The sequence below is a fragment of the Lagenorhynchus albirostris genome, chromosome 15, assembly GCF_949774975.1.
Source record: "Lagenorhynchus albirostris chromosome 15, mLagAlb1.1, whole genome shotgun sequence".
Classification (NCBI taxonomy): Eukaryota; Metazoa; Chordata; class Mammalia; order Artiodactyla; family Delphinidae; genus Lagenorhynchus; species Lagenorhynchus albirostris.
Genome location: NC_083109.1, coordinates 33,008,178 through 33,024,403, shown reverse-complemented (window position 1 = coordinate 33,024,403; position 16,226 = coordinate 33,008,178). Strand labels below are relative to the sequence as shown.

Genomic DNA, 16,226 nt, shown 5'->3' with positions numbered 1-16,226 from the left:
CTATATGTATGTATGTATATATATATTTTTTTAAGGGATAGAAAAGTCACAGTTAGAAGTAGTCTGTAAAGAGGGTCTCCAAGGAAATAGGAGTTGCCAGGTCACTATGTGACTTTCGGTGACTTTCTTCAATATCCTGGGGTTCAACTTCCCCTTGGAGAAAATGAGACAACTAGGAGACCTTGGTAGTTTTCAAACCTTTTTTTTGGCCCTGACATCCTTTCTTCCAATGAATAATTATCTGGAGGATGAGCAAGAGTGGAGAGTCCAGGGCTCACTACTGTCTCCCAGTCCTGACCTGTAGCTCTCAAAAAGCTGCCTGGAGCAGTTTGGGCACACTGGCCCAGAAGCTGTACCATTCTCTAACTCTGTGGGCCTTAATCATGTACACTTAGGGTTTACCCTTCACTCCTTGGGCCACACAATTAGGACACATTGCTGCCTTCCAACAGTGGCAAGAAAAGAGTTCAAAACCCGTTTAGAACCTGAAAATTAAGCCTAGTTGGCTGAATCTGCATAACTCAATCCAGGAAGTGGTAACAAAATGCAGAGATGCATTGCCATGAAGAATACTCAAACTTCCCAAATAAAACCCATCAACTTGATATGTGATAGGAAGTTTCAGATTTTGTTCTATGATTTCTCAGAGAATTGGCTCATCAGTCTCCTTCTTTCCCTTCCTGAGTGTATCTTAGGTCCAGTTTAGAGGAGGCTCTGTCATTATCTACTAGGTTGGGTACTATTTAATGCAGCTATAAAGAAAATGTCTTTAACATTATTTCCACGTCTGAAATATACCCTGACTCCTGTTTAAAATGACAACACCACATCCAAAATTCTACAGTTATTATGTAAATTCTATTTTGAGATTTTGAATTTAAGAGCTTATAATTTCTTATGGAAATAAAATATTCAAGAACTACAAATGGATACCACATGAATAGCAGAAAGGAAAAAGACATACTTATCTACTCTTAAAAAATAAATTCCTTAGATGAAATTCCTAAACACACAGGTTATAAAATGGCCTTTGAAGATTGGGATGTTGACAGATTCCAAAAGAAGAATAAGGAGCCATTATTCTGGCCAAACCACCATTTACTTTAAACTTATAGCCACTTGTCAGCAGGGCCTTTAATTATCTAAGACACTGTGTTTAATATTCAACTTGCTGTATACACTCAACTAATTTCCCCAACAACTGCTCTTAGAAGTTCAAGTTGGAGGAAAGGGCTGAGGTTTCCCACCTCCACGCTGCAATGTCAAAGTAACTGCAGAGGAACACTGTGTCCTGCATTAGAATACATCTTGGGTGCTCTCCAGGATAAAGGTTTGCAAGGGCTCTGATGAGACAGGCCACGTGAGCTACCCAGAGTTTATCAAGCTAGAATGGTACACACAGGACTGCACCTCCAGGAAGCCTTTGTGACCTTGAGTTTGAGAGGTTTCTCCAAGACTATTTGCCATTTCACTCTGCACTTTCATTCTGTTTACTATATGCTTTCTTCAAGCCTAGTAATGAAAGAGAAAGGAAATATGTATCTAAGAGGCAGGGAGTTCAAGTCCATCAACAAAAATGTACTTGGGACTAATTGACAGGTTGAATTCATCAGTCTCTGGAGTGGACTGGAGCTAATCAGGGAGGGGAGAGCACACTTCAATGAGGGAAACAATGCAGCTGAGGCACCAGGGCCTGACTCAGCATAGAAACAGGCCCGACTGGAACAGCAGGCCTGTGTTAATGAGTACTTAGACACCAGCAGGGGCTTGTATTCAGCTGGTGTGCACCTGCACAGCCTTGCCAGTTGTTAAAATATTGCAATACTGTTGAATTGGTTGTTAAATATTTTGAACAAATACCGCAGACATCATATTACACAGTCCTGAAAATGAGGCACAGGAGCCTTGCGAGGAGTTGGCAGGAAAGTGAAGTGGACCAGGACATCTCAAGGGGATTTAAATAGAGGACGTGAAGCCAACTGTGTTTCGGGAGGTCCTTCTTGGCGTGTGGCTCTTCTGCCTGATCTCCCCAGGAGGCGCAAAGGCGGGGGTTTCACAATCCTGTGCTTGGCCAAGGTGATAAGTTGTTGTTTGCTCCCCAGCAATTCATAGGAAGTGGCTAATCGGTCACCTCAGGACAGATGAGCTCTGTTTATTTAGACAGAGCCTGGCCTCACCTGCCTTTGGTACCCAGACAGAAACGACCAAGGCTTTGAGGTTTTTCTGACTAATACTCTCAGATTCTTATCAACCCGCGCACTTCTTGGAAAGCACTCTCAAGCCTCACGTCCTTTGCCACGAATCCCCTCCCCCGGGGCACGGGCAGTGAGGTGGCAGCTGGGCACAGCAGATAAGGGCAGAGGAGTATCTGTTTCGCTCCTGGCACCTGAGCAGGAGCAGTTGGGGTGGAGGTCACGGCCGGAGAATGAGGAAGAGTTTTGCGTGAGGTGACGAGGGAGGAGGCAGAGCAGGGCCTTCTTCCAGAAGCTGGGTCAGTGACAGGCCCACAACAGAGGCAGATGCATGGTGACATGGGGAATCCATACAAAAGGAACCAAGTGCAGTGAGTCCCAGGTTGGATGCGCCCAATGCTGGGCGACCCTGGTGACTGCAACTGGAAACTTTTGACCATTCACCAACCCCTAGAAGAGCAATTTCCTAACAACACACAGCAGCAAAAAGCAAACCAAGAATGAAGTTGGCTTGGGAAGTGGATGTGTTGAGAAGCTGAGACAGGATGGCCACCATCAGGACACCTGCAGAAACCAATGTGCAGATAGGCCAGGTCTCTGACAAACTAGGGATCCAGAGTTATTTGACTAGATTAAAACATGGGCCAAAGTCTCCAGACGGCTGGTGAGGGAGAGAGCCTGTAACCAAAGGCACCTTAGAACATGCAGTGAGGGGAGGAAAGCGACTCAATTTACAAGTAGAAAGTGAACCCTCAGGCTCCTGGACAGTCTGAGAAACACGTGGTGGAAGATGGTCAGCGCAGAGCCCATTGGCTGGACACTCAGGGCAGTGACTCCCCCAGAGGTTAAGGCTGTCCATCTCAAGTTCATGGCTTGGTAACGGCCAGATTACAAGTGACAACCTAAGTTTACTTTGTAGAAAATCTTCTCACCAAAGGCAGATCTAGAATGTTTACAACAAAATAAACAGCTTTCCATGTAAGCATCTCCTACTGATGTCAGAATGAAGTCCTTTTGTGGTGCATAAACCTGAGCCCAGTTATTTCCATTTAGCATAAACTCTCAGATGCGGGCTGTTAAATAAACGGATGGCTGCCTCCCATTTGACCCCAGCATAATCCTTGCTCCCATCATGGCTCAAACATACCATTTCCACTTAGTTCACAGGAACCTCTGGGTGATCTGGTCCATTTTTAAAACAGTCACGAGTATTGTCAGTAATAAATGGCATAACCTACAAAAGTACTAGAGTGGCCGGGTGTACAGCCGAAGAAAATTTTTGAAAATATTTAAGTCTGAATAAAATAGTATCAAAACCTAATATTCCTACCTAAAATTACCCCCTCCCAAAATGAGTTGTTTGCTCTATCAAGCTAACGAACTTGCCTACATTTATTTCCAGCAGCTCCTCGTCCCAAGGGTATCAGCCCCTTGGTTACTTTCCAGGTTAGAAAAAAGCAAACTTGTCTCAAAGTATGACTTAAAATGCTGCCTTTGGATTCGCCCCAGCTTTGCCATTTAATTAGTGACGCTGGGCAAGTTTCCTAACTTCTCTAAGCCTCATGTCCTCAAGTATAAAGTAGGGCTAATTTCCATTTTTTAGGTTTGTGGTAAAAATGGAAAGTGGCAAAGGTTTGTGAAACACTAAGCATGGAGCCCAGCAGCACAGAACCTGATGGGCAGCAAGTCCTCCACAAACAGAAGCAATCATTGCTCACCCATTCTAAGACATTCCAGAATGCTGTTGCGCAGAGAGAAATGCCCAGGCACAGAACCTTCCTTGGGGGACTGTGTGCACCCCAGCGGGAGTGCTGGGAGTGCTGCAGAGGGTCAGGCACAGCCACGGGCAAGAGGCGGGAGATGGACGCTAAGGACAGTTCCACTGGGAAAGGTCAAGCTCCGGGGTGGGGAGGGGAGGGGAGTGTGAGAAGGTGTGGGGGTGGGAAACCTAAACAGGATGCTTTTCAAGGACAGCAGACAGGCAAATCCCCAAATCTCTCTCCTACCTGCCCTGATTCCAGAAATTGAACCTCTCTTTTAGGTTAAGGCTCAGTACTCTTAAAAACTGGGACTCCAAAAGCACAGAGGCGGGTGACTCATCTGTGTGTGTTTGTTTGCCTTGACAGAAGCGACAGAGTTTAAGCCGCTGCACAAAGGTCTATAACTTACTTTACACACGAGATATATATATATATATATATATTTTTTTTTTTTTTGCCGTACGCGGGCCTCTCACTGTTGTGGCCTCTCCCGTTGCAGAGCACAGGCTCCAGGTGCACAGGCTCAGCGGCCATGGTTCACGGGCCCAGCCGCTCCGTGGCATGTGGGACCTTCCCGGACCGGGGCACGAACCCGTGTCCCCTGCATCGGCAGGCGGACTCTCAACCACTGCGCCACCAGGGAAGCCCCACGATATATTTTTTTAAAATATTTATTTATTTGGCTGCGCTGGGTCTTAGCTGCGGCGTGCGGGATTTTTGTCACCGCGTCCGGGATCTTTGTTGCAGCATGGGGGATCTTTTCTTTAGTTACAGCACGCAGGATCTTTAGTTGCGGCATGAGAACTCTTATCTGTGGCATGTGGGATCTAGTTCCCTGACCAGGGATCAAACCCGGGCCCCCTACATTGGGAGTGTGGAGTCAGACACTGGACTACGAGGGAAGTCCCACTTTGCACATGTTAAATGGCTGACAGTTCTGCCGTGTCTCCATCAGTTATACATTTTGACTTTTCTTTTGGGAGGCAGAGGAAATCTGACAATCTCCTCCTCCAACACTGAACATGCTATGGGGCTAAATTCAGGCTTTGAAACTGAGGAGGACCCTATGGGGCTCCCGGGCATGGAGACTTTTCTGTCCCCCGTTTCTTGTGAGCAAGACTCTGGCCTCCATAACCTTCCCTGAGTTCCAAAGGGCAGATTTGAACTGTTGCTAATCAAGGGAGGAGCAGCCAAGAAACCACCTGAGGCCAGATTAAAGACCAGAGAAGCTCATCAAGATTAGGAGATCACCTGAGACCCTGCACACGCCCTCATCTTGTCAGCAACTCCACCCTTGAACTATTGCTATAAACTCCTCATCAAATCCTCCCAGGTGGGGACACATGGTTTTTCAAGACAGGAGCCCGCTGTGTCCCCCTTTGCTCAGCAAAGCAATAAAGCTATCCTTTTCTACTTCACCCAAAACTCTGTCTCCAAGATTCGATTTGGCACTGGTGTACAGAGAGGCTGAACTTTCAGCATCAGCTTCACCTAATTCAGTGCTGCCTATGACTCCCAACCCTTATACTGGAACCTTCCAAAGTTATCCATAAGCATCCTTAAGCTATGTATGTGCATGGGGAGTGGGGAGGGGAATGGAGACACTTTATGTTGTGATCAACTTCAGCCCTAAATAAATGTGGGCCTCTCTCGTAATGAAATAATAACAGCATTTACTCATCCATTCTTTCTTTTTAATTTTTGTTTTGTTGTTTTTATTTTTACTCATCCATTCTTCATACAGTACCTGCTATCCTGGAATTTATGTTCTAGTTGGGGGAGACAAACAAATAAATTAACAATAAAATACATAGGGTGCCCAATGATACTAGCGCTGTGGAAAAGAATAAAGCCAGGGAAGGACATGATGAGGGAGCATCAGCAGGAGAGGGCAAGGCTGGGCCTCTCTGAAGGGTGAGCATGCTAGGCAGCAGCCCAGCCTGGTGTGGGAAGGATGGGTGATGGTACAAGGTGAGGTCAGAGAGGCCAGGCCCAGGGCCCCAGGGGCATGGGGCCAGGTTAAGTCCTCTTAAGTTTGGCTTAGGCTCTGAGTCAGATAAGAAGCCACCAAAGACTAATATAATATGATTTACACTTTAAAAGGATCCTCTGGTCTCTGTGTTAAGAAGAAACTGTAGGAGTGAGGAATCAAGATGGCAGAATAGGAGGATGCGGAATTCACCCTTCCTCACAAGTACATCAAGAATACATCTATAGGTGTGGCCCTGTTACCTTGGAGAGCTGAAGGGGTCTGGAGGTCCTGTGACGGTGTTCTGGGATGGAGATCTAAACAATATAAACATTAAACGGTACAGCTGCCTCAAATCCCAGGGAATTTCAGAATGACTGACACTTCTGAAGCTGTTACAAATTTTGAAGAGATGTTTGCCAGTAGATTCATAGAAGATGACAAAGAGTACCAGGAATACCTGAAACGCCCTCCTGAGTTCCCTCCAATTGTTGAGGAATGGAATAGCAGAGCTGGTGGGAACCAAAGAAATAGAGGCAATCAGTTGCAAGATAACAGACAGTTTAGAGGCAGGGATAGCAGACGGGGGCAGCCAAGTGACAATCGATCCATCAATGGCATGGACGAACCTGGGGTAACAATTACTCACAGCACAGACAAGAACCTTACTATCCCCATCAATATGGACACTATGGTCACAACCAATGGCCTCCCTATGGCTACTACTGATAGAAATGTCAGCAGCTTTTAGTAAAACCATTTACTCTGTTAACATGACAAAAGTTTATGTTGTATTTTCTGTTGGTCATAGTTTTACATCTGATTGTAGAGAGTGGATTGATTTTTTGGAACTTGAGAAAGAAAGAAAAAACAAAAGAAAAGAAATGAGAAGGGCCAGCATCCCTGGCGGGGAAATCAAGGTGGGGAGAGGTTCCTGCACTCAGAAAAGCCCATTCATGGCAGGAAAATCAGCTGGGGCAGAAAGGGACCTTTGGGGGACTGGAGGTGAACACAGCAACCGGTCTGTGGAAGGCAGGACAAAGTAAGAACTGCGTACATGGTCCGTGCCACAGCCCTGCGCACCCCAGCCTGAGTCACGTGTCTCCTGGTGTGGAGGGGGCTGGGTGCTGGAAACTGGGGTTTGGAGAGTAGACCCGGGGAGGACAGCGATTGGCTGTGAAGAGACAGCCTGAAGGGACAAGAGTAAGGAGCTCCACAACAGGGAAGGTTTTTGGAAGAAACCCAGGCTGCTATAGAAGCAAGGTATCATTGTTGAGTGGCACACAAGGAAAGGAGCCGCCATTGCAACCCCCTTCCCCACCGCTGGCCCCTGCCTCCACGGACACTGGGAGGGACTCCCACCAGAGCATGTCCCAGTCAGTTGCAACTTCCTGCCAGTCTCTGTCACCGCAGACACTTTACACGACCCAGTTGTGGCTGCCTTATCCCTCCACAGCCTGAGTAAGTTCCCCAGTCAGCGTGGGTGCCTCAATCACTGCTGCTTTCACCACCTCTCGCCTGGGTGGGGAAAAGACACCTAACGGTAGCCCACATGCAGAGGTGGGACCAAAACCAAAGCTGAGCCCCAGGAGCTGTGCTACTAAGGAAGAGGAACGGAATTCTCTCTGTGCAGTTGCACGAGCTGTGGATTAAATCCCTGTGATCTGCTTGGTAAATCCTGCATCTGAGGAATATCTGAATGGACATGTGCTCCCACAACTGAGACCAGTCTAGCTTTAGCAGCTGAGGGCAAGTACATGTGGGAGATGGGCCAGGTCAGAGTCTGAGCTGCTCCCACAGGGCCCACAGCAGGTCCAGAGACCTACCTAGAGGTATTGGAGGGCCTCCTGGGGAGGGAGGGGTTGGCTGTGGCTCACTGTGGGGTCGAGGACACTGAGAATGGAGGCCTCAGGAAAATATTATTATTACTATTGTTTTTCTATTTTTAAATTAATTTTTATGGGGTATAGTTGCTTCACAATGTTGTCTTAATTTCTACTGTACAGAAAAAAAGTATGGAACACTTCATGAATTTGCATGTCATCCTTGCACAGGGGCCACGCTAATATCCTCTGTATCATTCCAATTTTAGTATATGTGCTACTGAAGCAAGCACTCTTTTTTGGTTTGTTTGTTTCATTTTGTTCTGTTGTTGTTTTCTGTTTTAATTTTATTTAATTTTTAAATATATTTTTTACTTTTCTATTTTTACTTTATTGTGGTTTTGTGGGGTTTTTTTCTTGTTTTTCCTTTTGTTCTTTTTTTTAATCGTCTTTGTGTGTTTGTTTTATGTTATCTTTGTTTTTTTTTTTTTTTTTTTTGGTGGTACGTGGGCCTCTCACCATTGTGGCCTCTCCTGTTGTGGAGCACAGGCTCCAGACGCGCAGACTCAGTGGTCATGGCTCACGGGCCCAGCCGCTCTGCGGCATGTGGGATCTTCCCAGACCAGGGCACGAACCTGTGTCCCCTGCATCAGCAGGCGGACTCTCAACCACTGCACCACCAGGGAAGCCCCACCTTTGTTTTTAGTTTGCTTTCTGTTTTTGTTTTCTTTTGTTGTTTTTGTTAGTTTTTTATTGTTTGTTTTGGGGTTCTTTTGTTTGTTCGGTTGTTCTCTTGGGTTTTTTTGTTTGTTTGTATTTTCTTTTTTCTGTTTGTCTGTTTGGTTTTGCTTTTATCACTTGTCTTGGATTTTGCTTGTCTGCTTGTTTTCTTTTCTTCTTTTTCTTGGCTGTGCAGCTTGTGGGGTCTCACTTCCCCAGCCAGGGGTTGGGATAAGAGTGCCAAGCCCAGGATACCAGACCACCAGAAAACTCCTGGACCCAGAGAATATTAGTCAGCATAAGCTCTCCCAGAGGTCTCCATCTTGACACTAAGACCTGGCTTCACCAAACTGCCTGCAGATTCCAGTGCTGGATGCCTCACACCAAACAACCAGCAAGACAGGAACACAGCCCCACCCATTAGCAGACAGGCTGCCTAAAAGTCGTACTAAGCTCACAGACACACCAAAACACACTACCTGACACAGCCCAGCCCATCAGAGGCAAAAGACTCAGTTCCAATCAACAGAGTGCCGGCACCAGTCCCTCCTACCAGGAAGCTGACACAAGTGCCTGGACCAACCTCACCCACCAGGGGGCAGACACTAGAAGCAAGAGGAACTACGACCCTGAAGCCTGTGGAAAGGAGACCATAAACACAGTAAGTTACACAAAATGAGACAACAGAGAAATATGTTGTAGATGAAGAAGGTAAAAATCCACAAGACCAAATGAATGAAGAGGAAATACGCAGTCTACCTGAAAAAGAATTCGGAGTAATGATAATAAAGATGATACAAAATCTTGGAAATAGAATGGAGGCACAGATTGAGAAGATAAAAGAAATGTTTAACCAGGACCTAGAAGAACTTTCAAAGAACAAACAGTGATAAACAATACAATAACTGAAATGAAAAATACACAGAAGATAGAATAAGTGAGCTGGAAGATAAAATGGTGGAAATAACTGCTGAGGAGCAAAATAAAGAAAAAAGAATGAAAAGAAATTAGGACAGTCTCAGAGACCTCTGGGACAACATTAAATGCACGAACATTCGAATTATAGAGGTCCCAGAAGACAAAGAGAAAGAGAAAGGGTCTGAGAAAATATTTAAAGAGATTATAGTCAAAAACTTCCCTAACATGAGAAAGGAAATAGCCACCCAAGTCCAGGTAGCACAGAGAGTCCCATACAGGATAAAGCCAAGGAGAAACATGCTGAGACACATACTAAATACACAAAAAATATTACATACAAAGAAAAAGTATTAAAAGCAGCAAGGGAAAAGCAACAAATAACATACAAGGGAATCCTCAGAAGGTTAACAGATGACCTTTCAGCAGAAACACTGCAGGCCAGAAGGGAGTGGCAAGATATATTTAAACTGATGAAAGGGAGAAACCTACAACCAATATTACTCTGCCCAGCAAGTATCTCATTCAGATTTGACAGAGAAATCAAAAGCTTTACAGACAAGCAAAAGATAAAAGAATAAAGCACCATCAAACCAGCTTTACAACAAAAGCTAAAGGAACTTCTCTAGGCAGGAAACACAAGAGAAGGAAAACACCTACAAAAACAAACCCAAAACAATTAAGAATATGATAATAGGAAAATACATATCAATAATTACCTTAAATGTAAATGGATTAAATGCTCCAAGCAAAAGACACAGACTGGCTGAATGGATAAAAAACAAGGCCCATATATATGCTGTCTACAAGAGACCCACTTCAAACCTAGGGACACATACAGACTGAAAGTGAGGGGATGGAAAAAGATATTCCATGCAAATGGAAATCAAAAGAAACCTGGAGTAGCAATATTCATATCAGACAAAATAGACTTTAAAATAAAGAATGTTAGAAGAGACAAGGAAGGACACTACATAATGATCAAGGGATCAATCCAAGAAGATATAACAATTGTAAATATTTATGCACCCAACAGAGGAGCACCTCAATACATAAGGTAAATACTAACAGCCATAAAAGGGGAAATTGACAGTAACACAATAATAGTGGGGGACTTTAACATTCCACTTATACCAATGGACAGATCATCCAGACAGAAAATTAGTAAGGAAACACAAGCCTTAAATAACACATTAGACCAGATAGACTTCACTGATATTTATAGGACATTCCAACTAAAAGCAGCAGAATACATTCTGTTCTCAAGTGCACATGGAACATTCTCCAGGGTAGATCACATCCTGGGTCACAAATCAAGCCTTCGTAAATTTAAGAAAACTGAAATCGTATCAAGCGTCTTTTCCGACCACAACACTATGAGATTAGAAATCTATTACAGGAAAAAAAACTGTAAAAAACATAAACACATGGAAGCTAAACAATACATTACTAAATAACCAAGAGATCACTGAAGAAATCAAAGAGAAAATCAAAAAATACGTAGAGACAAATGATAACAAAAACACGATGTTCCAAAACCTATGGGATGCAGCAAAAGAAGTTCTAAGAGGGAAGTTTATAGCACTTCAATCTCACCCCAAGAAATAAGAAAAATCTCAAATAAACAATCTAACCCTACACCTAAGGCAACTAGAGAAAGAAGAACAAAGAAAACCCAAAGTCAGTAGAAGGAAAGAAATCATAAGGATCAGAGCAGAAACAGAAACAAAGAAAACAATAGCAAAGATCAATAAAACAAAAAGCTGGTTCTTTGAGAAGATAAACAAAATTGATAAACCTTTAGCCAGACTCATCAAGAAAAAAGGGAGAGGACTCAAATCAATAAAATTAGAAATGAAAAAGGAGAAGTTACAACTGACACCGCAAAAATACAAAGCATCATAAGAGACTACTACAAGCAGGTATATGCCAAAAAAATGGACAACCTGGAAGAAATGGACAAATTGTTGGAAAGGTACAACCTTCCAAGACTGAACCAGGAAGAAATACAAAATATGAACAGACCAATGACAAGTAATGAAATTGAAACTGTGATTAAAAATCTTCCTGCAAACGGGACTTCCCTGATGGTGCAGTGGTTAAGAATCGGTGCTCCCAATGAAGGGGGCCTGGGTTCAATCCCTGGTCAGGGAACTAGGTCCCAGATGCATGCCGCAACTAAGAGTTTGCATCCCTCAACTAAAAAAGATCCAGCATGCTGCAACTAAGGAACCAACGTGCCATAACTAAGGAGCCCACATGCCACAACTAAGGAGCCAGCAAGCCACAACTAAGACCCAAGCAACCAATAAATAAATAAAATAAAATAAATATTAAAAACAAATCTTCCAGCAACCAGAAGTCCAGGACCAGATGGCTTCACAGGTGAATTCCATCAAACATTTAAAGGAGAGCTAACACCTATCCTTCTCAAACTCTTCCAAAAACCTGCAGAAGGAGGAATTCTCCTAAGCTCATTCTATGACGCCACTATCACCCTGATATCAAAACCAGACAAAGAACTCACAAAAAAAGAAAATTAGAGGCCAATATCACTGATGAACATAGATGCAAAAATACTCAACAAAATACTAGCAAACAGAATCCAACAACACATTAAAAGGATCATACACCATGATCAAGTGGGGTTTACCCCAGGAATGCAAGGATTCTTCAATATATGCAAATCAATCAATGTGATATGCCATATTAACAAACTGAAGGATAAAAGCCATATGATCATCTCAATAGATGCAAAAAAAGCTTTTGATAAAATTCAATACCCATTTATGATTAAAAACTCTCCAGAAAGTGGGCATAGAGGGAAACTACCTCAACATAATAAAGACCATATATGACAAACCCACAGCAAACATCATTCTCAATGGTGAAAAACTGAAAGCATCTCCTCTAGGATCAGGAACAAGACAAGGATGTCCACTCTTGCTACTTTTATTCAACATAGTTTTGGAATTCCTAGCCATGACAATCAGAGAAGAAAACTAAATAAAAGGAATCCAAATTGGAAAAGAAGAAGTAAAACTGTCACTGTTTGCACATGACATGATACTATACATAGAGAATCATAAAGATTCTACCATAAAACTACTAGAGCTAATCAGTGAATTTGGTAAAGTTGCAGGATACAAAATTAATGCACAGAAATCTCTTGAATTCCTATGCACTAACAATGAATGATCAGAAAGAGAAGGAAACAATCCCATTCACCACTGCAACAAAAAGAATAAAATACCTAGGAATAAACCTACCTAAGGAGGTAAAAGACCTGTACTCAGAAAACTGTAAGACACTGATGAAAGCAATCAAAGATGACACAAACAGATGGAGATATACCATGTTCTTGGATTGGAAGAATCAACATTGTGAAAATGACTATACTACCCAAAGCAATCTAGATTCAATTCAATCCCTATCAAATTACCAATGGCATTTTTTACAGAACTAAAACAAAAAATCTTAAAATCTGTATGGTGACACAGAAGACCCTGAACAGCCAAAGCAATCTTGAGGGAAAAAAAATGGAGCTGGAGGAATCGGACATCCTGACTTCAGACTATACTACAAAGTAACAGTAATCAAGACAATATGGTACTGGCACAAAAACAGAAATATAGGTCAATGGAACAGGATAGAAAGCCCAGAGATAAACCCACACACCTATGGTCAACTAATCTATGACAAAGGAGGTGAGGATATACAATGAAGAAAAGACAGTCTCTTCAATAAGTGGTGCTGGGAAAACTGGACAGCTACATATAAAAGAATAAAATTAGAACACTCCCTAATACCACACACAAAAATAAACTCAAAATGGATTAGAGACCTAAATGTAAGACCAGACACTATAAAACTCTTAGAGGAAAACATAGGGAGAACACTCTTTGACATAAATCACAGCAAGATCTTTTTCAATCCACCTCCTAGAGTAATGGAAATAAAAACAAAAATAAACAAATGGGATCTAATGAAACTTAAAAGCTTTTGCACAGCAAAGTAAACCACAAATAAGACGAAAAGAAAACCCTCAGAATGGGAGAAATTATTTGCAAACTAAGCAACTGACAAGGGATTAATCTGCAAAATATACAAACAGCTCATGCAGCTCAATATCAAAAAAACAAACAACCCAATCAAAAAATGGGCAGAAGACCTAAATAGACATTTCTCCAAAGAAGACATACAGATGGCCAACAAACACATGAAAAGATGCTTAACATCACTCACTAATTATTAGAGAAATGGAAATCAATACTACAGTAAAGTATCACCTCACACCAGTCAGAATGGCCACCATCAAAAAATCTACAAACAATAAATGCTGGAGAGGATGTGGAGAAAAGGGAATCCTCCTACACTGTTGGTGGGAATGTAAATTGATACAGCCACTATGGAGACCAGTATGGAGGTTCCTCAAAAAACTAAAAATAGAACTACCATATGACCCAGCAATCCCACTCCTGGGCATATATCTGGAGAAAACTATAATTCAAAAAGATACACATGCACCCCGATGTTCATTGCAGCACTATTTACAATAGCCAGAACTTGGAAGCAACCTAAATGTCCATCAATAGAAGAATGGATAAAGAAGATGTGGTACATATATATAATGCAATATTACTCAGTCATAAAAAGGAACGAAATTGTGCAATCTGCAGAAACGTGGATGGACCTAGAGACTGTTATACAGAGTGAAGTTAGTCAGAAAGAGAAAAACAAGTATTGTATAATATTGCTTATATGTGGAATCTAGAAAAAATTATACAGATGAACTTATTTGCAAAGCAGAAATAGAGACAGAGACAGAGAGAATGGATGTATGGTTATCAAGGACGAAAGAGGGGAGTGGAATGAATTGGGAGATTAGGATTGACATATATACACTATTATGTATAAAATAGATACCTAATAAGAACCGAGTGTATAGCACAGGTAACTCTACTCAATGCTCTGTGGTGACCTATAGAGGGGATATATGTATACGTATAGCTGATTCACTTTGCTGTACAGCAGAAACTAACACAACATTGTAAAGCAACTATACTCCAATAAAAATTAATTTAAAAAAAGGAAGAAATGCAATTTTTTTGAATATTCATATTTAGTTGACTGGGTGTACCTAGTTAACCATTATTATTCAATTATTTAATTATTTGTTTGTTTATTTATTTATTTATTTTGGCTGTGTTGGGTCTTTGTTGCCGCACACAGGCTTTCTCTAGTTGCAGTGAGTGAGGGATGCTCTTCATTGTGGTGCACGGTCTTCTCATTGCAGTGGCTTCTCTTATTGCAGAGCATGGGCTCTAGGTGCATGGGCTTCAGTCGTTGCAGCACGCAGGCCCTAGAGAGTGTGGGCTTCAGTAATTGCAGTGCATGGGCTCAGTAGTTGTGGCTTGCAGGCTCTAGAGTGCAGGCTCAGTAGTTGTGGCTCACGGGCTTAGCTGCTCCGTGGCATGTCGGATCTTCCTGGACCAGGGATCGAACCTGTGTCCCCTGCATTGGCAGGCAGATTCTTAACCACTGTGCCACCATGGAAGTCTCTGTTCAATGTTTAATTTAGTGACAATTTACTGTAATTATAGATGTCACTATATACAAAGCTTATTTTTATTATGAATTATTTCTTTAGTTTTGGTTAACAGAACTGGAATTCCTGCATGAAAAGTAAAATATTTCTAAGCCCATGTATATGTATTTCCATATAGTTTCTATATGAATATGTGAAAGCACAACTTATGAGTGAAGTTTCTCTGCTTTTATATATTCCATTAAAGACAATAATAGAAATAAATAAAAATTTTTTAAAAAAAGAAGAAACTATAGGAGGATAAAGAGCAGATGTGAGAAAAGCTAGTTATGAGATTAACAATAATCCAGAAGACAGATGCTACTGGCAGGGACCAGGGTGGTGGCAGCGGAGACAAAGGAGAGCTGACAGGATTTGCTGATAGACTGGATATGAGATTAAAGAGAAAGAAAGAAGTTGAGGATGACTCCCAGGTTTCTGCCTAAGTGAACAGAAGGATGGAAGTACTTTTTTGAGATGAGAAAGCCTCAAAGAACAGGTGTGTCTATGTATATATGAGACGGCAGAGGAATCAGGAATTTGGTTATGTCAAATTTAGGAAGTCTAATAGAAATCTAAGTGATGATGTGAAATACATAGATAGTATAAATGTCAAGCCAGAGATCCAAACTAGAGAGAGAAATCTGGGACTGAGCGGGGTACTGAGAGCATTTAAGGCCCCGAGACTGGATAAGATCACTCAGGGAAGGGTGTGATGACAGACAGGAGAGCTGAGGACTCAGCCCTGGGCTCTCCAACACTAAGGGGCTGGAGAGGAAGGAATCAGGCAAAGAAGACTGAGAACGAATAAGACAGAAAAGTAAGAAAAAAAAATTAAGATGCTGCTTCCCAGAAAGCCCACTGAAGAAAGAATTCAAGAAGGAAAAAAGTCAATGCTGCTGACAGATCAAGAAGGAGAACGCTTGAGAAGTGACTACTGGATTTAACAATGTGGAGGTCATGACCTTGACAAGAGCTATTTCCATGGAGTGATGGAGATAGAAGCCAGGTTGGAGGGTTTTAGGAGGAACTGGGAGGAGACGAACTGGGGACAACAGGTGTAGATGACTCTTCTGAGGGTTTTCTGTAGAAGAGAACAGAGGAATGAGTCTGTAACTAGATGGGGATTTGGGGTCTAGGGTGGGCATTTTGTTAAGATGGGAGCTATTAAAGCATGTTTGTATGATCATGAGAATGACCAGTAGAGGTGGGATCAACGATGCAGGAGATTACTAGAAGTGACAACCTTGAGTAGGTGAA

At 42.4% G+C, this 16,226-nt stretch overlaps 1 protein-coding gene and 1 non-coding gene across 9 annotated transcripts in view; both read right to left on the bottom strand.

Annotated features, from left to right (window-relative positions):
* The window catches only part of SHLD1 (shieldin complex subunit 1), a 110,587-nt gene that overhangs the window by 80,492 nt on the left and 13,869 nt on the right, over positions 1-16,226 (bottom strand). The window contains exon 4 of one of the 8 annotated variants that reach the window (XM_060123869.1): positions 4,887-6,433. The exons of the other annotated variants lie outside the window; for them this stretch is intronic. Within the exon in view, the coding sequence (XP_059979852.1) occupies positions 6,273-6,433 (161 nt within the window). The 3' untranslated portion in view covers positions 4,887-6,272. Of the gene's footprint in view, positions 1-4,886; positions 6,434-16,226 lie in introns of those variants that run through there. 8 annotated transcript variants of the gene reach the window in all.
* LOC132506585 (U6 spliceosomal RNA) lies at positions 7,931-8,037 on the bottom strand. Its single transcript, XR_009535904.1, has one exon. It is a non-coding gene; the product is annotated as a U6 spliceosomal RNA (small nuclear RNA).